General features: G+C 47.5%; 1 protein-coding gene across 1 annotated transcript in view; it reads right to left on the bottom strand.

Annotated features, from left to right (window-relative positions):
- Positions 1–21,930, bottom strand: part of LOC140723869 (pancreatic secretory granule membrane major glycoprotein GP2-like) — a 63,932-nt gene extending 42,002 nt beyond the window's left edge. The window contains exons 1-3 of the mRNA XM_073038416.1: positions 21,854–21,930; positions 20,227–20,332; positions 6,229–6,309 (exon numbers count right to left, since the gene is read on the bottom strand). Of these exons, the coding sequence (XP_072894517.1) occupies positions 6,229–6,238 (10 nt within the window). The 5' untranslated portion in view covers positions 6,239–6,309; positions 20,227–20,332; positions 21,854–21,930. The remainder of the gene's footprint in view (positions 1–6,228; positions 6,310–20,226; positions 20,333–21,853) is intronic.
- Between the last annotated feature and the right edge of the window lie 1,554 nt (positions 21,931–23,484).

Below are 23,484 nucleotides of genomic sequence, written 5' to 3'. Positions count from 1 at the left end.
ACCTACCACCTCCCAGCTTCTCACTTCACCCTCCCACTCACTTACCTTCCCCCTCGCCTGGCTCCACCTATCACCTCCCAGCTCCTCACTTCACCCTCCCACTCACTCACCTTCCCCCTCGCCTGGCTCCACCTATCACCTCCCAGCTCCTCACTTCACCCTCCCACTCACTCACCTTCCCCCTCGCCTGGCTCCACCTATCATCTCCCAGCTTCTCACTTCACCCTCTCACTCACTTACCCTCCCCCTTGCCTGGCTCCACCTATCACCTCCCAGCTTCTCACTTCACTCTCCCACTCACTCACCCTCCCCCTCGCCTGGCTCCACCTATCACCTCCCAGCTTCTCACTTCACCCTCCCACTCACTTACCTTCCCCCTCGCCTGTCTCCACCTATCACCTCCCAGCTTCTCACTTCACCCTCCCACTCACTTACCCTCCCCCTCACCTGGCTCCACCTATCACCTCCCAGCTTCTCACTTCACCCTCCCACTCACTCACCTTCCCCCTCGCCTGGCTCCACCTATCACCTCCCAGCTTCTCACTTCACCCTCCCACTCACTCACCTTCCCCCTCACCTGGCTCCACCTATCACCTCCCAGCTCCTCACTTCACCCTCCCACTCACTTACTTTCCCCCTCGCCTGTCTCCACCTATCACCTCCCAGCTTCTCACTTCACCCTCCCACTCACTTACTTTCCCCCTCGCCTGTCTCCACCTATCACCTCCCAGCTTCTCACTTCACCCTCCCACTCACTTACCCTCCCCCTCACCTGGCTCCACCTATCACCTTCCAGCTCCTCACTTCACCCTCCCACTCACTTACATTCCCCCTCACCTGGCTCCACCTATCACCTCCCAGCTTCTCACTTCACCCTCCCACTCACTTACCTTCCCCCTCGCCTGTCTCCACCTATCACCTCCCAGCTTCTCACTTCACCCTCCCACTCACTTACCCTCCCCCTCACCTGGCTCCACCTATCACCTCCCAGCTTCTCACTTCACCCTCCCACTCACTCACCTTCCCCCTCGCCTGGCTCCACCTATCACCTCCCAGCTCCTCACTTCACCCTCCCACTCACTTACCCTCCCCCTCACCTGGCTCCACCTATCACCTTCCAGCTCCTCACTTCACCCTCCCACTCACTTACATTCCCCCTCACCTGGCTCCACCTATCACCTTCCAGCTTCTCACTTCACCCTCCCACTCACTTACCTTCCCCCTCGCCTGTCTCCACCTATCACCTCCCAGCTTCTCACTTCACCCTCCCACTCACTTACCCTCCCCCTTGCCTGGCTCCACCTATCACCTCCCAGCTTCTCACTTCACCCTCCCACTCACTTACCCTCCCCCTTGCCTGGCTCCACCATAACCTCTTGACTTTTGAACTCAGTGTCTCAACTAACAAATGCAAGCATTCCCTAAGCCTTCTTAAACACAAAATACTCTGCAGGGGTCAAAGCAACACGCACAACACACTGGTTTTTCCACGTTTTGCTGTTTTCCCTGTTTTTTTTTGGCTCCATGGTGAAAAAAGGAGCACGTGATTCACAAATAAAAATTTTCAGTTAAATTTATCAATATCCCTGGTTGCAATACACATTAAGGTGAACAAGGTGTTGGGATCAGTTTAGTATTGAGGTGAGTGAAGTTATCCTCACTGGATCAGCAGCCTAATGATTGAAGGGTAATAACTGTGCTTGACCTGGTGCAGTGAGACCCAAGGCTCCTTTACCTCCTGCCCAATGGAAGCAGTGAGAAGAGAGCACGGTCTGGATGGGGGTCACTGATGATGGAAGCAGCTTTCTTGTGTCAATGACCTTCTAGATGTGCTCAATGGTGGGGAGGTGTGTGTGTGTGTGTGTGTGTGTGTGTGTGTGTGTGTGTGTGTGTGTGTGTGTGTGTGTGTGTGTGTGTGTGTGTGTGTGTGTGTGTGTGTGTGTGTGTGTGTGTGTGTGTGTCCCCTTCCTCTCTCTCACCTCACCCCCCCGCCCAACCTTTCTGTCTCACTCTCTCAGTATCACCTCACCACCCTATTCCAGGAACTCCTCTCACTTCTGTCTGTGGGTGAATTTGCATCTGTGGGTGAATTTGCATCTGTGGCTTTCAACACGTTACAACTGCATGTGTGAAATGAACAGTCCATTGTTCTGAACCTGTGTGTTTTTTGTTGCCAATTATTTCCTGTCATTTGCCTCCCAGCCTTCTTAAAGAGTGGAGTGACATTTACAATTTTCCATTCCTCCGAAACCATCCCAGAATCTAGTGATTGTTGAAAGATCACTACTGATGCCTCCACAATCATTTCAGCCACCTCTTTCAGAACCCTGGGGTGTAGTCCGTCTGGTCCAGGTGACTTATCAACTTTCAGATCTTTCACCTACCCAAGCACCTTCTCCTTAGTAATAGCAACTACACTGACTTCTGCACCCTGACACTTGAATTTCTGGCAGACTGATGGTGTCTTTCACAGTGAAGAAAAATTCAAAATACTTATTAAGTTTGTCCGCCTTTCTTAATACTGCATTATGACCTCTCCAGTGTCATTTTCCACTTGTCTCTATTTTACTTTTTGCATACCTGAAAAACCTTTTGTTTTCTTCTTTTAAATTACTGGCTAATTAACCTTCACATTTCATCTTTTCTCATTATTGCTTTTTTATTGCCTTCATTTAGTTTTTAAAACCCTCCAGCTTCCCACTAATTATTGATTTACTGAATGCCCTTGTTTTCGATCTTATGCTGTCATTGACTTCACTTTACAGCCACAGTTGCCTCATCTTCCCTTTGCAATATTTCTTCATCTTTGGTATTTCTCTATCCTGCAACTTCTGAGAAACTCCAGCCATTGCTGCTCTGCCAACATCCCTGATAATGTCTCCTTCCAATCAACTTTGGCCAGCTCCTCTCCCATGCCTCTGTAGTTCCCTTTACTCCACTGTAATACTGATACATCTGATTTTACCCTCTCCCTCTGAGACTGCAGGGTGAATTCTATCATATCATGATCACTGCGTCATTACACAACACCAAATCCAGAACCTGGGTCTCAGCACTCAGATCTGCGCTGGATCTTCAACTTCCTCACAGACAGGACTCAGGCTGTAAAAATAGGGGACAAGCTCTCCTCTACAATCACTCTGAGTACCGGTGCCCCACAAGGCTGTGTACTCTGCCCCCTGCTGTACTCACTGAACACCCATGATTGTGTAGCCAAGTTTCCATCGAACTCAATATATGTTTGCTGATGACACCACAATTGTAGGCCTTATCTCAGGTAATGATGAGTTTGAGTACAGAGAGGAAATTAAGAACCTGGTGGCATGTTACCAAGAATAACCTATCCCTGAACGTCAGCAAGATGAAGGCAGTAGTTGTTCACTTCAGAAGGAGTAGCGGACTGCACGACCCCATCTACATTAGTGGTGCGCAGGTGGAACAGGTCAAAGCTTTAAGCTGCTTGGGGTCAATATCACAAATGACCTGACTTGGTCTAACCCAGCAGAGTCCACTGCCAAGAAGGCCCACCAACACCTTTACTTCCTGAGAAAGCTGAAGAAATCTGGACTGAACCCTAAAACCCTCACTAATTTGTATAGATGCACCGTAGAAAGGATTCTTCTAGGGTGCATCACAACCTGGTATGGAAGTTGTCCTGTCCAAGACTGGAAGAAGCTGCAGAAGATCGTGAACACAGCCCAGCACATCACACAAACCAATCTCCCATCCTTGGACTCACTTTACACCACACACTGTCGGAGCAGTGCTGCCAAGATAATCAAGGACACGACCCACCCAGCCAACAGACTTTTTGTCCCTCTTCCCTCCAGGAGGAGGTTCAGGAGCTTGAAGACTCGTATGGCCAGATTTGGGAACAGCTTCTTTCCAGACTGCTGAATGGATCCTGACCCGGATCTGGGCCGTACCTTCCAAATATCCAGACCTGTCTCTCGGGTTTTTTTGCACTACCTTACCCTTTTCTATTTTTTTTATTTATGATTTATAATTTGAATTTTTATTATATCTGCTATCGATTTGTACTCCAGGGAGCACGAAGTGCAGAATCAAATATCGCTGTGATGATTATACGTACTAGTATCAATTGTTTGGCGACCATAAAGTAATAAAGTAATTCAGACAATCTTTTCCCTGGTGGGCTCAACCACGAGCTGCTTTAAAAAGCCATCTCGGCGGCATTCTACAAATTCCTTCTTTTGGGATCCAGCACCAACATGATTTTCCCAATCTACCTGCAAATTGAAACCCCCATGGTTATCATTACATTGTCCTTTTTACATGCCCTTCCTATCTCCTGTTGCAATTTGTAGTCTACATCCATGTTACTGTTCTGAGGCCTGTGTAAACTGAATTGGAATTGACCTTACAACTTACAACCTTCATATACAGGAGTAAAAATCTTATGTGGGGCTCTCAGTACCAGTAACTGTGGTGTTAACTGTTCAGGCTAACAAAATGGCTTCTCTGTATTGTTATAATGAAATGGCTTCTCTGTAATGTTACTTAATGCTGTAACGGGTTTCTGTATCTGGAATGATTGGGTTATAACTGTAGCTAAGGGGGGAACTAGCCAATGGGGAATTGTTATACTATCTTGTATCTGTGAGCTGAGCAGGAGTTCACGGTCTTTTTTCGGGAGGCGAGCGAGGAGGATGACGTGTGAGGAGTGGACAGCAGTTCCAGGGCAGCAGATACTGGACGTCGGCGGTTCGGACGGTGGTCGAAGGCTCGGAAGGTTGTTAGGGATGGAACCGGAGGTGTGAGCTCCAACGTATTAAAATATTATGTGCACAAACTGATAAACTTACTGATTTGGCATTTTTAGGTTATCTGTTTCTACTAACCCATCACTAGGAAATAACTATAAAGTTGTAATTATTTACTTGCCTTTAGTGTATTGTCTGATATTTGTGTTGCGGGTGTGTATTGGCGGGGGGCACTACACCGTATTTACACCGAAGTACTGCACTATTGGCAGGGAGACGGCGGTTCACCCTAGGCGAACGGGGGTAAATTGCGGACACAGATGCTACACTTATGTTACGTCTCAATCTAAATGTGCAATTTATACTAACTTATAATAAATATTATGTACACCAGGACAGTCAATATAACATAGAAATACAGTTGCATCAGTGTGAATTAATCAGTCTGACGGCCTGGTGGAAGAAGTTGTCCCGGAGCCTGTTGGTCCTGGCTTTTATGCTGCGGTACCGTTTCCCAGATGGTAGCAGCTGGAACAGTTTGTGGTTGGGGTGACTCAGGTCCCCAATGATCCTTCGGGCCCTTTTTACACACCTGTCACTGTAAATGTCCTGAATAGTGGGAAGTTCACATCTACAGATGCGCTGGGCTGTCCACACCACTCTCTGCAGTGTCCTGCGATTAAGGGAAGTACAGTTCCCATACCAGGCAGTGATACAGCCAGTCAGGATGCTCTCTATTATGCCCCTGTAGAAAGTTCTTAGGATATGGGGGCCCACACCAAACTTCTTCAACCATCTGAGGTGAAAGAGGCACTACTGTGCTTTCCCACCACACAGCTTCTATGTACAGACCACGTGAGATCCTCGGTGATGTTTATGCCGAGGAACTTAAGGCTGTTCACCCTCTCAACCCCAGATCCATTGATGTCAATAGGGGCGAGCCTGTCTCCATTCCTCCTGTAGTCCACAACCAGCTCCTTTTATTTTTTAACGACATTGAGGGAGAGGTTGTTTTCTTGACACCTCTGTGTCAGTGTGATACAATTCTCATCAGGGTTTTTTCAGCCTTGCAGATTCTGAATTTTACTCACAAGGATTGTACATATTCTCAATCGTATGCCAACTCCCTCTCAGAATTCAATTTCCACCACAACCTTCTGCTTACCCTTCTATCCATTCAATACAATGTGCATGTTAAACACATGAGCACAAATTTTTGTATAATCAAAAACCATTTTCTCCATATCCATGTCTTGCTTGTGGAATAATTCCACCCGTCCTGCACATCTCTGAAACATCTGCATGCCAGTTCCACGGGCCAGTCAGAGCAAGGCCTCCCCCCACCCCCTGGGCTGTAAGTTGTGGAGTTTGGGGGAGAGGAATACCAGTCGCTGTTTGGGGAGATGTTCCATGCGGATCCCAATCACCCGAAGGCCAGATGCATCAGAAAGGGTCCCTGTGATCAGGAGAACCTGACGGTCCCCTATCAGAACTCAGTGGTTACCTGGGATCATCTCAGAGGCTTTGCACGTGGTGTCCGTCGGCTTCTCCTGCCCGGCGTCGGGGCTTGTCCTCCTACCTGGATCTGGGACGAGAGAAGGTCCAGGTGAGAAATGGAGTTCTGAGGAATAGTCCAGGGCTGAGACTGATTCTTCCTGCAACGTCCACACATCAGCCAGTTCTGTTCTTCCACCACACTCCCCCAGTCTCTCCACCAGGCTCAGTTCCATCGCTCTGACACACTGCACACACAGACTCCTTCCCAATTCCCCCATTTGCTCATCCCCAACCTCCTCTGTCATTCAGAAGGACAGGCTCGTAGGCAGAGGAAGTGGGGTGGCTCTCTTGGTAAAAAATAAAATCAAATCCTTAGAAACAGGTGAATAATATTGGAAGATATTGAATCCTTGGGGGTTGAGTTAAGAAAATGCAAGGATAAAAAGACCCTGTTGGGAGTTATATACAGGATTCTCAACAGTAGCCAGGATGTGGGGTAGAAATTACAACAGGAGATTTTAAAAAAGCATGAGAAAAGGGCAATGTTACGATAGTCATGGGGTTTTCAATATGCAGGCAGATTTGGAAAATCAGATTGGCGCTGCATTCCAAGAGAAGGCATGAGAGTGGAGCTCGCCAAGGTTGATTGAAAGGGAATACTAGCAGGGATGACAGTAGAACAGCAATGGTTGGAATTTCTGGAGCAATTCAGAAGGTGTAGGATACATAAATCCCAAAGAAAAAGAAGTCTTTTAAATGGAGGATGATGCAACCATGATGACAAGGGAAATCAAAGTCAGCATAAAAGCAAAAGAGAGGGCATGTAATAGAGCAAGAATTAGTGGGAGGTTCGAGGATTCAGACGCTTTTAAAAGCCAATAGAAGGTAACTGAAAAAAAAGAAAAAAGATGCAATATGGAAGTAAGTTAGCCAATAATAAAAAAGAGCACACAAAAAGATTTTTTAGATAAATCAAGGGTAAAAGAGAGTGGATATCAGACCAATGGAAAATGATGCTGGAGAGGTAGTAATGGTTGGACATAGAATTTGTGGATGAATTTAATAAATGTTTTCAAGCTCAAGTTCCAGTTTGGTTTATTATCATTCAACAGTACACACCAAACGAAATAACGTTCCTCCGGACATACCGGTAACACACACACACGTTAATATCACCACTTGTAGATTCATAAATAATAAGGTGCATTTGTGACACAAGTTAAAAAGTAGACAGCATCATGCTTCAAGTGTGATGTGACCTGGCAGGAGACTGGGAGTTCAGTGTCTGACAGCCTGGGGAAAGAAGTTGTTTCCCATCCTAATAGCTCTTGCGTCAGTCTTTACGATGGAAGAAAGCAGCTGTACATCTGAAACCGGAGAGTGTCGTGGGGTAAGAGTGAGTGAACTTGCTAATACTAAGGAGAAGGTACTTGGGAAGCCGTAAGGGCTGAAGGTAGGTAAATCACCTGGACCAGATGGACTACACCCCAGGGCTTTGCAAGAGATGAAGGCATTAGTAGGGGTATTTCAACAACACTGGATTCTGGAATGGAAGCTTGTGAAGTCATCCACTCTGATTCAGAAGCCTGAAGATTGAAGGGTAACAACTGTTCTTGAACTAGTGATGTGAGATGCAAGACTCCTGTATCTCCTGCCCAATAGAAGCAGTGGGAAGAGACGATAGTCTGGGTGGTAGGAGTCCTTGATCATAGATGCTGACCACACCACTTTTAACAGTCTTCTCCGTTCTTGTGTACTGGTGTGGGACTGGGACAAGTCAGTCTTGAGGGGCCAGGACATCTTCTGCTCCTGGTGTGTTGTCTTCTTGCATAATGAGATGAGGGGCCTCAGGAGGTAACTCTGGAGCAGTGTCCTGGTTTGATTCCACACATTGATCAGTAGATTAAATGGCCACAGAAAACTGCCACTGGGGGAATGTGGAGACAATAACGTGTGATTAGGGTAGGATCAGTGTCAATGGTGTTTGATGGTCAGTACGTACACAGAGGGCCAAAAAGCCTGTTTCTGTGCTGTATGACTGTGATTCTTTCTCCCTTCCTCTCTCACCTCTGCTCTCTTTCACTTTCTCACTCTCCCAATCCCCTCCCCCAATGCATTGTTTTTGACCTGTGACCTTTCAGCAAATGTGACCTGTGTCTCTGATGTGGAAATCCCTCTGTTCTCAGTCTGTTTGAATCCGGTGGCAAACAGGAGAACAGAACAGGGCAGAATTAGCCGACTGTACACTAGACCTGGTTTATACTAACATACCAGGAGCATATAAAGCTGTTCCCCTGCCCCACACTGGGCTCTCAGATCACTTGTCTGTTATGCTAATTCCAGCAAACAATCCACTGATCAAACTGGCCAAACCAGTTCTGAGGGAGCAATCTCAGCATTGCAGGACTGCTTTGAAACACAAACTGGAGAATGTTCAGAAAGGCTGCTACCTATGTCAACCACGTAACATCGAGGAATGTGTGGATTCTGTGACCAGCTACACAGAGAAGTGTTCTGAGACTGTTACCATCACAAAACACATCCGTGTGGGGCAAGTCAGAATCCATGGCTCACTGCAGAGGGCCATGCACGGCTGAGGGATCGTGATGCTGTCTTTAGATCAGAGGGACCAGGACGCCTCACTCCCCGACAGGCTGAATGTCTTTTACACCCGGTTTGATGCACAGAACAAAGTGCTGGTGAGAGAGACACCCAGGGGAGGAGACCCTCCATCTGGCTGAAGCTGAGGTGAGGAAGACCCTGGCCAGTGTTAACCCACACAAAGCTGATAATATACCAGGCCGGGTTCTGAATGACTGTGCATCCCAGCTAACTGAGGTGCTGACGGATATATTCCACATCTCTCTCGAGCAGTCCATTGCCCCTCAGTTTTCAAGATGGCAACCACCATTCCAGAGCCAAAGAAGGTGACAGTAACCTGTCTAAATTACTATCATCTGGTGGCATTAACATCAGCCATTATGAAATGCTTTGAGCGGCTGGTCATGGAGCGCATTAAAGCCTCTCTCCCGCCTACATTGCCCCCTTTCCGGTTCACTTTCTGGTTCAGATTGAATTGATCCAATGATGATGCATTAGTCTCTGCCATCCACTCTGTCCTGTCCCACCTGGAAAATGGGGTCTCACATTTATACACCAGTTTGGCATTAAACACCATCGTACCCTAGAAACTGCCCTCTCTGGGTGTCAACACGTCCCTCTGTAACTGGATCCTGGACTCTGAATGAAAGGCCACAGTCAGTCTGTGTGGACAGTAAAGTCTCCAGTCCCATTACACTGAGCACTGGCGCCCCCCAGGTCTGTATGCTCAGCCCGCTGCTGACACATGACTGTGTCACGGGATTCAGCTCAAACCCTGTCAACAGCGGTTGTGGCCTCAGCAACAACGATGACGAGTTGGAGTACAGAGAGGAAGCGGAGAGGGTGGTGGACTGGTGTGAGAACAACAATCCCAGTCTGAAGGGGAGGTAAGGGGATTAGGAAGGGTTCCCCTGTGGCCATTCCCCTCAGAAGCAAGTACATCTCTACGGACAACACAAAAATACAACTGCAGATGCTGTGGATCAAAGAATACGTACACAACGCTGGAAGAACTCGGCAGGTCAGGCAGCATCCGTGAGAAAAGAGTAGCCAACGTTTCGGGCCGAGACCCTTCATCAGGAATGGGGAGGAAGAGAGGGCCGAAGCCCAGCAGCAGACATAGGGGAGGGGGGTAGGGCCTAGAGGCACCAGGTGGAAAACCAATCAGAGGAAAGATAAAAGGGGGAGGGGGAGGGCATAAGCAACACAGAACTGTAGAGATAAAGGAGCAGAAAGTTGAAAGGGGAGAGAGGCAGAGAGGGACCTGGGAAAGGGGAAGGGGGAAGGGGGGAATTACCGGAAACTGGAGAATTCAATGTTCATACCAGGCTGGAGGCTACTCAGACGGTAGTTAAGGCCATGTATGGACATATCTAGATGGGAATGAGAGGCTGAGTTGAAGTGGGTGGCAACCGGGAGGTCCTATCTATTGTGACGGACGGAGCGTAGGTTCTCAACGAAGCGGTCCCCCAAACTGCGTCGGGTCTCGCCGATGTACAGGAGGCCACACCGGATGCAATAGACGACTCCAGCAGACCCGCAGGTGAAGTGTTGCCTCACCTGGAAGGACTGTCTGGGGCCCGGAATGGTGGTAAGGGGGGAGGTGTGGGGACAGGTGGAGCATTTGCGCTTGCAGGGATAAGTGCCAGGTGGGAGTTCTGTGGGAAGGGACGTGTGGACCAGGTGGTTGCGGAGGGAACGATCCCTGCGAAAAGCTGAGGGGGGCAGGGAGGGAAAGATGAGCTTGCTGGTGGGGTCCTGTTGAAGGTGGCGGAAGTTGCGGAGGATAATGTGTTGGATCCGGAGGCTGGTGGGGTGGTAGGTGAGGACAAGGGGAACCCTGTCCCTGTTGTGGTGATGGGAGGATGGGTTAAGGGCTGAAGTGCGGGAAGTGGAGGAGATGCGGGTGAGGGCATCTTTGATGACACCTCTATGGATCCTACTTGGGGGGTGACCCATTGGGGCTTGGCAACACCAGTCTGGTTTGCGGATGATACGAAGACTGGTGAAATTGTGGATAGTGTGGAAGACGTGCAGAGAATACAGTGTGATATAGATCAGTTGCAGATATGGGCTGAGAAATGGCAGATGGAGCTTAACCCAGAGAAATGTGAGGTGTTGCACCTTGACAGGGAAAATGCAAGGAGACAGTTCATTGTTAAGGACAACATCTTTAGCAGTGTTGCTGAGCAGAGAGATCTTTGGACTCAAGTTCACAGCTCCTTGAAAGTGGCTACACAGTTCAATAAGGTGGTTAAGAAGGCTTATGGAATGCTTGCTCTTATTAGTCGAGGCATTGAGTTCCAAAGTCAAGAGGTTATGTTGCAACTTTATAAAACTCTGGTTGGGCCACATCTGGACTGTTGCAAACCGTTCTGGTCACATCACTACAGGACAGATGTTGAGGCTTTGGAGAGGGTACAGAAGAGGTTTGCCAGGATGCTCCCCGGTTCAGAGGGCATGAGAAGTTGGATAAACTTCGGTTGTCGTCTCTGGAGCAGAGGAGGCTGAGGGGACATCAGATAGAGGTTTATAATATTATGCGAGGTGCAGTGGACAAGGAGTATCTGTTTCCCAGGGTTGAAATGTCTCATACAGGTATGTATTAAAGGTGAGAGGGGTTAGGTTCAAAGGGGATGTGAGGGGTAAGTTTTTTACTCAGAGAGTGATGGATGCCTGGAATGTGCTGCCTGGTGTGGTGGTAGAGTCAAATACACGAGAGGCTTTTAAGAGATGTTTAGATAGACACATGGATGTGTGGAAGATGTTGGGATTTGAACATTCTGTAGGTTGGAGGGATTAGTCTGTCTGATTTGCTTTTAGCCGGATCGGCACAACATTATGGGCTGAAGGAGCTGTTCCTGTACTTTACTGTTCTGTTTTATGTCTGTGTCCTTGAGAGGCCCAGTTCGAGTCCTGACCTTCACTTGATCGAACATCTCTGACAAGCCATCAATAAAGCTGTCTACCGTCACTTCCCAACTAATCTGGCACAGTTTGAGCAAATTTACAGGAGTTAATGGGCAAATCCCGTTCCCTTACGTTGTACAAAGCAAATAAAGACTTATCTGAAAAGACTACTGGCTGTGAGAGGTGGTTCAGTTAAGTACTGAGCAAACGGGATGAATATTTAGACTAATGACGTTTCAGATTTTGAATTTTTAGTTTCACCATGCTTTACAATTTTCTCTGTTTTTTGGCTCCATGGTGAAAAAAGGAGCACGTGATTCACAAATAAAAATTTTCAGTTAAATTAATCAACATCCCTGGTTATTAAGGTGAACAAGGTGTTGGGATCAGTTTAGTATTGATGTGAGTGAAGTTATCCTCACTGGATCAGCAGCCTGATGATTGAAGGGTAATAACTATTCTTGACCTGGTGGAGTGAGACCCAAGGTTCCTGTACCTCCTGCCCAATGGAAGCAGTGAGAAGAGAGCACGGTCTGGATGGGGGTCACTGATGATGGATGCAGCTTTCTTGTGTCAACGCTCCTTCTGGATGTGCTCAAAAGTGGGGAGGCCAGTTTCAGTGTTGTCTGACTCTGTGACTCACACTGTCAATCTCTCTCTCTCCCCCCCCCTCCTTTCTCACCTCAACTGTCTTTCACTTTCTTGCTCTCCACTTTCCTCACTCCCAACACCTCAAATTGTGCCAATGCCTCTTGCTTTGGCCTGTGACCTTTCACCAAATGTGACCTGTGTCTGTGATGTGAAAACCCCTCTGTTCTCAGTCTGTTTGCATCTGGTGGCAAACAGGACAACAGAACAGGGCAGAATTAACCAGAGGGTTGTTCCTGTTGGAACTGTAATGGCCACAGAAGCAGAGTGAATAATCTGGAATGTTTTGCAGGGAAACTGAATATTCAGTCCCACAAACTACATGGGCATCTCTCTGACTCTCTCTCACCTCACCCCCCCCCCACCCCCCACCTTTCTGTCTCACTCTCCGTATCAGCTCAGCACCCTATTCCAGAAACTGCTCTCAGTTCTGTTAGTGGGTGAATTTGCATCTGTGGCTTTCAACACGTGATACCTGCGTGAGTGAAATGAACAGTCCATTGTTCTCAATCTGTGTGTTTTTTGTTGCCTTTGGTTTCCTGTTGTTTGCCTCCCACCCTTCTTAAAGAGTAGAGTGACTTTAACAATTTCCCATTCCTCCCAAACCATCCCAGAATCTAGTGATTGTCGAAAGATCACTACTGATGCCTCCACAATCATTTTAGCCACCTCTTTCAGAACCCTGGGGTGTTGTCCGTCTGGTTCAGGTGACTTATCGACTTTCAGACCTTTCACCAACCCAAGCACCTTCTCCTTCGTAATAGCAACAACACTGACTTCTGCACCCTGACACGTGAATTTCTGGCAGACTGATGGTGTCTTTCACAGTGAAGAAAAATACAAAATACTTATTAAGTTTGTCTGCCTTTCTTAATACTGCATTATGACCTCTCCAGTGTCATTTTCCACTTGTCTCTATTTTACTTTTTGCATACCTGAAAAACCTTTTGTTTTCTTCTTTTGTATTACTGGCTAATTAACCTTCACATTTAATCTTTTCTCGTTATTGCTTTTTTATTGCCTTCATTTAGTTTTTAAAACCCTCCAGCTTCCCACTAATTATTGATTTACTGAATGCCCTTGCTTTCGATCTTATGCTGTCATTGACTTCCCTTTACAGCCACAGTTGCCTCATCTTCCCTTTGCAATATTTCTTCTTCTTTGGTATTTATCTATCCTGCATTTCCAAATTCCTCCCAGAAACTCCAGCCATCGCTGCTCTGCCATCATCCCTGATAACGTCCAATTCCGATCAACTTTGGCCAGCTCCTCTCTCATGCCTCTGTAGTTCCCTTTACCCCACTGTAATACTGATACATCTGATTTTAGCTTCTCCGTCTCAAACTGCAGGGTGAATTCTATATCATGATCTCTGTCTCATTACACAACACCAAATCCAGACTTGTCTTTTCCCTGGCGGGCTCAACCATGAGCTGCTTTAAAAAGCCATTTCATAGGCATTCTACAAATTCCTTCTTTTGGGATCCAGCACCAACATGATTTTCCCAATCTACCTGCAAATTGAAATCCCCATGGTTATCATTGCATTGTCCTTTTTACATGCCCTTTCTATCTCCTGTTGCAATTTGTAGTCTACATCCTTATTACTGTTCTGAGGCCTGTGTAAACTGAATTGGAATTGACCTTACAACTTACAACCTTCATATACAGGAGTAAAAGTCTTATGTCGGGCTCTCAGTACCAGTAACTGTGGTGTTAACTGTTCAGGCTAACAAAATGGCTTCCTTGTATTGTTATAATGAAAGAGCTTCTCTGTAATGTTACTTATTGCTATAATGGGGTTCTGTATCTGGAATAGAAACATAGAAAATAGGTGCGGGGTAGGCCATTCGGCCCTTCGAACCTGCACTGCCATTCAGTATGATCATGGCTGATCATCCAACACAGAACTCTGTACCTGCTTTCTCTCCATACCCCCTGATCCCTTTAGCCACATCTAACTCCCTTTTAAATATAGCCAATGAACCAGCCTCAACTGTTTCCTGTGGCAGAGAATTCCACAGATTCACCACTCTTTGTGTGAAGAAGTTTTTCCTCATCTCGGTCCTAAAAGGCTTCCCCTTTATCCTTAAACTGTGACCCCTCGTTTGGGACTTCCCCAACATTGGAAACAATATTCCTGCACCTAGCCTGTCCAATCCCTTTAGAATTTTATACGTTTCAATAAGATCCCCACTCAATCTTCTAAATTCCAGCAAGTATAAGCCTAGTCAATCCAGTCTTTCTTCATATGAAAGTCCTGCCATCCCAGGAATCAATCTGGTGAACCTTCTTTGTGCTCCCTCTATGGCAAGAATGTCTTTCCTCAGATTAGGGGACCAAAACTGCACACAATACTCCAGGTGTGGTCTCAGCAAGGCCTTGTACAACTGCAGTAGAACCTCCCTGCTCCTGTACTCAAATCCTCTTGCCATGAATGCCAACATACCATTCGCCTTTTTCACCACCTGCTGTACCTGCATGCCCACTTTCAATGACTGGTGTACAATGACACCCAGGTCTCGTTGCACCTCCCCTTTTCCTAATCAGCCACCATTCAGATAATAATCTGTTTTCCTATTCTTGCCACCAAAGTGGATAACCTCACATTTATCCATATTAAATTGCATCTGCCATGAATTTGCCCACTCACCTAATCTATCCAAGTCACCCTGCATCCTCTCAGCATCCTCCTCACAGCTAACAATACCACCCAGCTTCGTGTCATCCACAAACTTGGAGATGCTGCATTTAATTCCCTCGTCTAAATCATTAATATATATATTGTAAACAACTGGGGTCCCAGTGCTGAGCCTTGCGGTACCCCACTAGTCACTGCCTGACATTCTGAAAAGGTCCAGTTTATTCCCACTCTTTGCTTCCTGTCTGCCAACCAATTCTCTATCCACATCAATACCATACCCCCAATAACGTGTGCTTTAAGTTTGCACACTAATCTCCTGTGTGGGACCTTGTCAAAAGCCTTTTGAAAATGCAAATATACCACATCCACTGGTTCTCCCCTATCCACTCAACTAGTTACATCCTCAAAAAAATCTATAAGATTCGTCAGACAGGGTTTTACTTTCACAAATCCATGCTGACTTTGTCCAATGATTTCATCGCTTTCCAAATGTGTCGTTATCACATCTTTGATAACCGACTCCAGCATTTTCCCCACCACCGATGTCAGGCTAACCGGTCTATAATTCCCTGGTTTCTCTCTCCCTCCTTTTTAAAAAAAAGTGGGTTACATTAGCCACCCTCCAATCCTCAGGAACTAATCCAGAATCTAAAGAGTTTTGAAAAATTATCACTAATGCATCCACTATTTCTTGGGCTACTTCCTTAAGCACTCTGGGATGCAGACCATCTGGCCCTAGGGATTTATCTGCCTTTAATCCCTTCAATTTACCTAACACCACTTCCCTACTAACATGTATTTCCCTCAGTTCCTCCATCTCACTAGACCTTCGGTCCCCTACTATTTCCAGAAGATTATTTATGTCCTCCTTAGTGAAGACAGAAACAAAGTAGCTATTCAATTGGTCTGCCATGTCCTTGCTCCCCATGATCAATTCACCTGTTTCTGACTGTAATGGACCTACATTTGTCTATACCAATCCTTTTCTTTTCACATAGCTATAAAAGCTTTTACAGTCAGTTTTTATGTTCCCTGCCAGCTTTCTCTCATAATCTTTTTTCCCTTTCCTAATTAAGCCCTTTGTCCTCCTCTGCTGGTCTCTGAATTTCTCCCAGTCTTCAGGTGTGCCGCTTTTTCTGGCTAATCTGTATGTTTCTGCTTTGAAATAGATACTATCCCTAATTTTCCTTGTCAGCCACAGGTGCACTACCTTCCCTGGTTTATTCTTTTGCAAACTGGGATGAACAATTGTAGTTCATCCCTGCGATCTTTAAATGCTTGCCATTGCATATCCACCATCAACCCTTTAAGTATCATTTGCCACTCTATCTTGGCTAATTCACATCTCATACCTTCAAAGTTACCCTTCTTTAAGTTCAGAACCCTTGTTTCTGAATTAACTGTATCACTCTCCATCTTAATGAAGAATTCCACCATATTATGGTCACTCTTACCCAAGGGGCCTCGCACGACAAGATTGCTAACTAACCCTTCCTCATTGGTCAATACCTAACCTAGAATGGCCTGCTCTCTAGTTGGTTCCTCAACATGTTGGTTCAGAAAACCATCCCGCATACATTCCAAGAAATCCTCTTCCTCAGCACCCTTACCAATTTGGTTCATCCAATCTATATGTAGATTGAAGTTACCCATTATAACTGCTATTCCTTTATTGCACACTTTTCTAATTTCCTGTTTAATGCCATCCCCAACCTCACTACTACTGTTAGCTGCCCTGTACACAACTCCCACCAGCATTTTCTGCCCCTTCATGTTATGCAGCTCTACCCATATCGATTCCACATCCTCCAGGCTAATGCCCTTCCTTTCTATTGTGTTAATTTCCTCTCTAACCAGCAATGCTACCTCACCTCCTTTTCTTTTCAGTCTATCCCTCCTGAATATTGAATATCCCTGGATGTTGAGCTCCCATCCTTGGTCACCCTGGAGCCATGTCTCTGTGATCCCAACTATATCATATTCATTAATAACTATCTGCACATTCAATTCATCCACCTTGTTACGAATGCTCCTTGCATTGACACACAAAGCCTTCAGGCTTGTTTCTGCAACACTATACAATTATGTTGAAAAGTGGCCCTTTTTGATTTTTGCCCTGGATTTGCCTGCCTGCCACTTTTACTTTTCACCTTACTACTTTTTGCTTCTACCCTCATTTTCCACCCCTCTGTCTCTCTGCACTTGGTCCCATCCCCCTGCCACATTAGTTTAAATCCTCCTGAACAGCAGTAGCAAACGCTCCCCCAGGACATTGGTTCCAGTCCAGAATGTTTGGGTTATAACTGTAGCTAAGGGGGGAACTAGCCAATGGACAATTGTTATACTATCTTGTATCTGTAAGCTGAGCAGGAGTTCACGGTCTTTTCTCTGGAGGCGAGCGAGGAGGATGGACTTGTGAGGAGCGGACAGTTGTTCCAGGACAGTGGATACTGGACGTCGGCGGTTCAGACGGTGGCCGAAGGCTCGGAAGGTCATTGTGGATGGAACCAGAGATGTGAGACGTATTAAAATATTATGTGCACAAACTGATAAACTTACTGATTTGGCATTTTTAGGTTATCTGTTTCTACTAACCCATCACTGGGAAATAACTATAAAGTTGTAATTATTTACTCCCCTTTGGTGTATTGTCTGATATTTGTGTTGCGAGTGTGTACTGGGGAGGCATTACACTGTATTTACACCGAAGTATTGCACTATTGGCGGGGCAATGGCGGTTCACCCTAGGTGAACGGGGGTAAATTGGGGGCACAGATGCTACACTTATGTTACGTCTCTATCGAAATGTGCAATTTATACTAATTTATAATAAATATTATGTACACCAGGACAGTCAATATAACATAGAAATACAGTTGCATCAGTGTGAATTAAACATTCTGATGGCCTGGTGGAAGAAGCTGTCCCGGAGCCTGTTGGTTCTGGCGTTTATGCTGCTATACTGCTTCCCGGATGGTAGTAGCTGGAACATTTTGTAGTTGGGGTGACTCGGGTCCCCAATGATCCTTCAGGCCCTTTTTATACACGTGTCTTTGTAAATGTCCTGAATAGTGGGAAGTTCACATCTACAGATGCGCTGGGCTGTCCACACCACTCTCTGCAGAGTCCTGCGATTGAGGGAAGTACAGTTCCCATACCAGGCAGTTCTGCAGCCAGTCAGGATGCTCTCAATTGGGCCCCTTATGATTTGGGGGCCCAGACCAAACTTCTTCAACCACACAGCTGGTATGTACAGACCACGTGAGATCCTCAGTGATGTTTATGCCGAGGAACTTAAGGCTGTTCACCCTCTCAACCCCAGATCCATTGATGTCAATAGGGGCGAGCCTGTCTCCATTCCTCCTGTAGTCCATAACCAGCTCCTTTTATTTTTTAACGACATTGAGGGAGAGGTTGTTTTCTTGACACCACTGTGTCAGTGTGATACAACTCTCATCAGGAATTCTTTTAGTCATGCAGATTCTGAATTTTACTCACAAGGATTCTACATATTCTCAGTCCTATGCCAACTCCCTCTCAGAATTCAATTCCCACCCCAACCCTTCTGCTTACCCTCCTATCCATTCCATACAATGTGCATGTTAAACTCCCAACCATGACTCAGTGATGCCCACAATGTCATACCTGAGCATTAAAAGATAACACTTTCAGTGCTGTATTCATCACACCGTCAACGACCTCATCGACTCTGGGATCTCCCATCCAATGCCACCAACTTCATAGTTCCCTTAACCTGCACCCACTGTTTCAACCTCCCACCCAAGATCCACAAACCTGACTGTCCAGTTAGACCCAGTGTTTCAGCCTGCTCCTACCCCACTGAACTTACATCTGCATATCACCACTGTTTTATTCCCCTCAGTCAGTCCCTTCCTACCTACATCCATCACACTTCACGCGCTCTTGATCATTTCAATTTCTTTAAGCTTCCTGGTCCTGATCGTCTCATTTTTACTATGGATATTCAGACCCGATATACTTCCATTCCCCATCAGGTGGGCATTAAAGCTCTCTGCTTCTTTCAGAACAACAGAGTCAACCAGTTCCCGTCTACCACCACTCTCCTCCGTCTGGTGGAACTGGTCCTCATCCTCAATAATTTCTCCTTCAGTTCCTCCCACTACCTTCAAACCAAAGGTGTAGCCATGGGCACTCACATGGGTCCAGGTGTGCTTCCCTTTTTGTCGGCTACATTTAACAGTTCCTGTTCAAAGCGTACACAAGTATTGCTCCCCAACTCTTCCTACACTACATCGATGACCCATTGGTGATGATTACTCGCCTTTGGTGTATTGTCTGATATTTGTGTTGCGGGCGTGTACTGGGGGGGGGGGCATTACACCGTATTTACACCAAAGTATTGCACTGTTAGCGGGGCGACAGCGGTTCACCCTAGGTGAAAGGGGGCAAATTGGGGGCACAGATGCTACACTTGCAAGCAGAACAAGAGCTACAACTGTCCCTAAACCTCTTCCCTCACTACCATTCAGGGCCCCAAACAGTCCTTCCAGGTGAGCTGACACCTCACCTGTGAGTCTGTTGGGGCATCTACTGTATCCGGTGCTCCTGGTGTGGCCTCCTGTATATCAGAGAGACCTAATGAAAATTGGGAGATCACTTCACTGAGCATCTACGATCCATCTGCCAGAAAAAGCAGGATTTCCCAGTGGCCACCCATTTCAATTCTGCTTCCCATTCCCATTCCGACATGTCAGTCCATGGCCTCCTCTACTGTCGTGATGAGACCACACTCAGGTTGTAGTAGGAACATCTGCCTGGGTAGCATCCAACCAGTTGGCATGAACATCGATTTCTCGAGCTTCTGGTAATTGACCCCACCCCCCATCACCATTCCCTCTTTCACCTCATCTCCTGAGCTGCCCATCACCTGCCTCAGGTGCTCCTACCCCTTCCCTTTCTCCCATGGTCTTCTACCCTCTATCAGATTCCCCCTTCTCCAGAATGAGTGGTCATCTTATAGAGGTGTAGACAATCATGAGGGACATACACTCAGTGGTGGAGGGGTCTCGGGAGGTAATTCTAGAGCAGAGGGTCATGGTGGACAGTGTTGTAGAGATTAATTCAGGATAATAGGGGCAGGGATGGGACAGCAGTGATATCTCAGTGGGGAGTGAGACCAGAGGAAATGTTCACCATCCCAGTCTCAGCTCCATCTCTCACCTCAGCCTGGTTCCCATCTGTTGTTCAATGTTCCCCTGTGGCTCCTCACCAGACGTTGCCTCTGCCTCTGACACGGAGAGTCCATCGCTCTCAGTCTGACACCTTCCTGTAACAGACCCGTCATCAGTGGACTCTGACCATTGGGACTCATCCCTCACCCTCGGGAGCTCCCGCTCAACACACCGTCCCTCACCCTCGGGAGCTCCCTCTCAACACACCGTCCCTCACCCTCAGGAGAGCCCTCACACCGACTACCCCGCTACCTCAGGTCCGGCCCTCACACCAGACCGTACCCGTACCTCAGAAGCTCCCTCAAGTCAGTCCCTCAAACCCAGCCATCTCTCACCCTATGGAGATCCCTCAATTCGGATGGTCCATCGATCTCAGGAGCTCCATTGGATCCATCCCTCACTGGACGTCAATCCATCCCACTACCTCAGTAGAACTTTCAGCCCAACCCCAGAGCTGTTTCAGCTGAGACTGTCCCCTTACCTCATGAGTTCCCTCAGCCTAGATTGTTCCCTCAGCTCAGACTCATGGTCCCATGGTCTAAGACCCACCTCAGCTCCAGCTCCTCCCTCACTGAGACGCTACCTCACTCTCAGACCCTCTCTCATCTACACCTTCCTCATCAAGACAGCTCAACCTCAGATCCCCTCTCACTAAGACACTCACTCACCCTCAGATCCCCTCTCACTAAGACACTCGCTCACCCTCAGATCCCCTCTCACTAAGACACTCGCTCACCCTCAGACCCTCTCTCACTAAGACACTCGCTCACCCTCAGATCCTCTCTCACTAAGACTCGCTCACCCTCAGACCTCCTCTCACTAAGACACTCGCTCACCCTCAGACCCCCTCTCACTAAGACTCTCGCTCACCCTCAGACCCCCTCTCACTAAGACACTCGCTCACCCTCAGACCCCCTCTCACTGACTCTCGCTCACCCTCAGACCCCCTCTCACTAAGACACTCGCTCACCCTCAGACCCCCTCTCACTAAGACACTCGCTCACCCTCAGACCCCTTCTCACTAAGACACTCGCTCACCCTCAGACCCCTTCTCACTAAGACACTCGCTCACCCTCAGATCCCCTCTCACTCTCGCTCACCCTCAGACCCCCTCTCACTAAGACACTCGCTCACCCTCAGACCCCTTCTCACTAAGACACTCGCTCACCCTCAGATCCCCTCTCACTCTCGCTCACCCTCAGATCCCCTCTCACTGACTCGCTCACCCTCAGATCCCTTCTCACTAAGACACTCGCTCACCCTCAGACGCTGCTCATCTTCATTCCCTCTGTCACTGAAACCCTTATCACCATCAGACCCTCCCTGAGATCCTCCTAACCATCAGACCCTTGTCATCCTCATTCCCTCACTCACTAACAACCTCAGTACCTCTTACCCTCAGACATTCCTTCAGCAAGACCCTCCTCACCATCATTCCCTCCCTCACTGACACTCTCAGACCCTCCCGCGCCGAGACCCCTCACACTCAGACCCTCCCTCGCCGAGACCCTCCTCACCCTCAGACACTCCCTCGCCGAGACCCAGCTCACCCTCAGAACGTCCCTCGCCGAGACCCTCCTCACCCTCATTCCCTCCCTCGCCGAGACCTTCCTCACCCTCAGAACGTCCCTCGCCGAGATCCTCCTCACCCTCAGCCCCTCCATCGCCGAGACCCTCCTCGCCCTCACGGGCCTCGGGTAGATTAATCGACCAATGACGGACGGAGGGAGGTGGGGCTAGCAGGATTGACGGGCTGACCGACCAATAAAGAAGCGAGGAAGGTGGGGCTCGCGCTGGGGGAAAACGAACCGACTGGAGGCGGAGGGAGGAGCTCGCGAGCCGACGGTTTACCTGAACAAAGACGGAGCTCGGAGGTGGGCGGAGTTACCTGAGCAGTGACGTAGGGCGAAGTGCGCGTGGCAGCAGGTGAATTGACCAATGACAGGACGGAAGGTGCGGATCGCTGCGGAGGGGAAATTAACTGAGCTGTGAACTCAGCCCAGTGTCCGACACTGACACATTGCTGGTGTGGGGGGATTTACCCTGTGGACGGTCCCTCTCTCACCCTCTCTGTCCATTATATTCCCAACATCTCTCAGGCTCGTTCCACTGACCCTTCTCTTTGTTTCCTTAGTCACGTTCCCCGTGACCGGGTTACCAAACCAGCAGAAATGGAATCATACGTTGGAGTCTGGTATTACTGTAACTAAAAGTGTTTATTAGTAAACTAAGTAATACAGTACTATAAAAATGCAAATATATAAAACAGTTTAGCAACGATATGTTCAGAAGTGTAGAAATAGGAATCAAAACCAAGCTCTATCGAAGTCTAGGGGTAAATGAATAGTCTTAAGATGATGCAGAGTTCAGTTCAGTTTAGTTCGCAGAAGTTCGCTGATGACACGGCCATAGTGGGGTGTGTCAGGAATGGACAGGAGGAGGAGTATAGGAAACTGATACAGGACTTTGTGATATGGTGCAACTCAAACTACCTGCGTCTCAATATCACCAAAACCAAGGAGATGGTGGTGGACTTTAGGAGATCTAGGCCTCATATGGAGCCAGTGATCATTAATGGAGAATGTGTGGAGCAGGTTAAGACCTACAAGTATCTGGGAGTACAGTTAGACGAGAAGCTAGACTGGACTGCCAACACAGATGCCTTGTGCAGGAAGGCACAGAGTCGACTGTACTTCCTAAGAAGGTTGGCGTCATTCAATGTCTGTAGTGAGATGCTGAAGATGTTCTATAGGTCAGTTGTGGAGAGCGCCCTCTTCTTTGTGGTGGCGTGTTGGGGAGGAAGCATTAAGAAGAGGGACGCCTCACGTCTTAATAAGCTGGTAAGGAAGGCGGGCTCTGTCGTTGGCAAAGTACTGGAGAGTTTAACATCGGTAGCTGAGCGAAGGGCGCTGAGTAGGCTACGGTCAATTATGGAAAACTCTGAACATCCTCTACATAGCACCATCCAGAGACAGAGAAGCAGTTTCAGCGACAGGTTACTATCGATGCAATGCTCCTCAGACAGGATGAAGAGGTCAATACTCCCCAATGCCATTAGGCTTTACAATTCTACCGCCAGGACTTAAGAACTTTTTAAAAGCTATTATTAATGCTTTTTGAGATAGTGATTTAGATGCATATCATATTTTTTTTACTGAGTTAAGTATTGTATGTAATTAGTTTTGCTACAACAAGTGTATGGGACATTGGAAAAAAGTTGAATTTCCCCATGGGGATGAATAAAGTA

Source organism: Hemitrygon akajei, unplaced genomic scaffold, assembly GCF_048418815.1.
Source record: "Hemitrygon akajei unplaced genomic scaffold, sHemAka1.3 Scf000142, whole genome shotgun sequence".
In the NCBI taxonomy this organism is placed as follows: Eukaryota; Metazoa; Chordata; class Chondrichthyes; order Myliobatiformes; family Dasyatidae; genus Hemitrygon; species Hemitrygon akajei.
The sequence above is the reverse complement of the archived record's forward strand: the minus strand, read 5'-3'. Positions and strand labels throughout refer to the sequence as shown.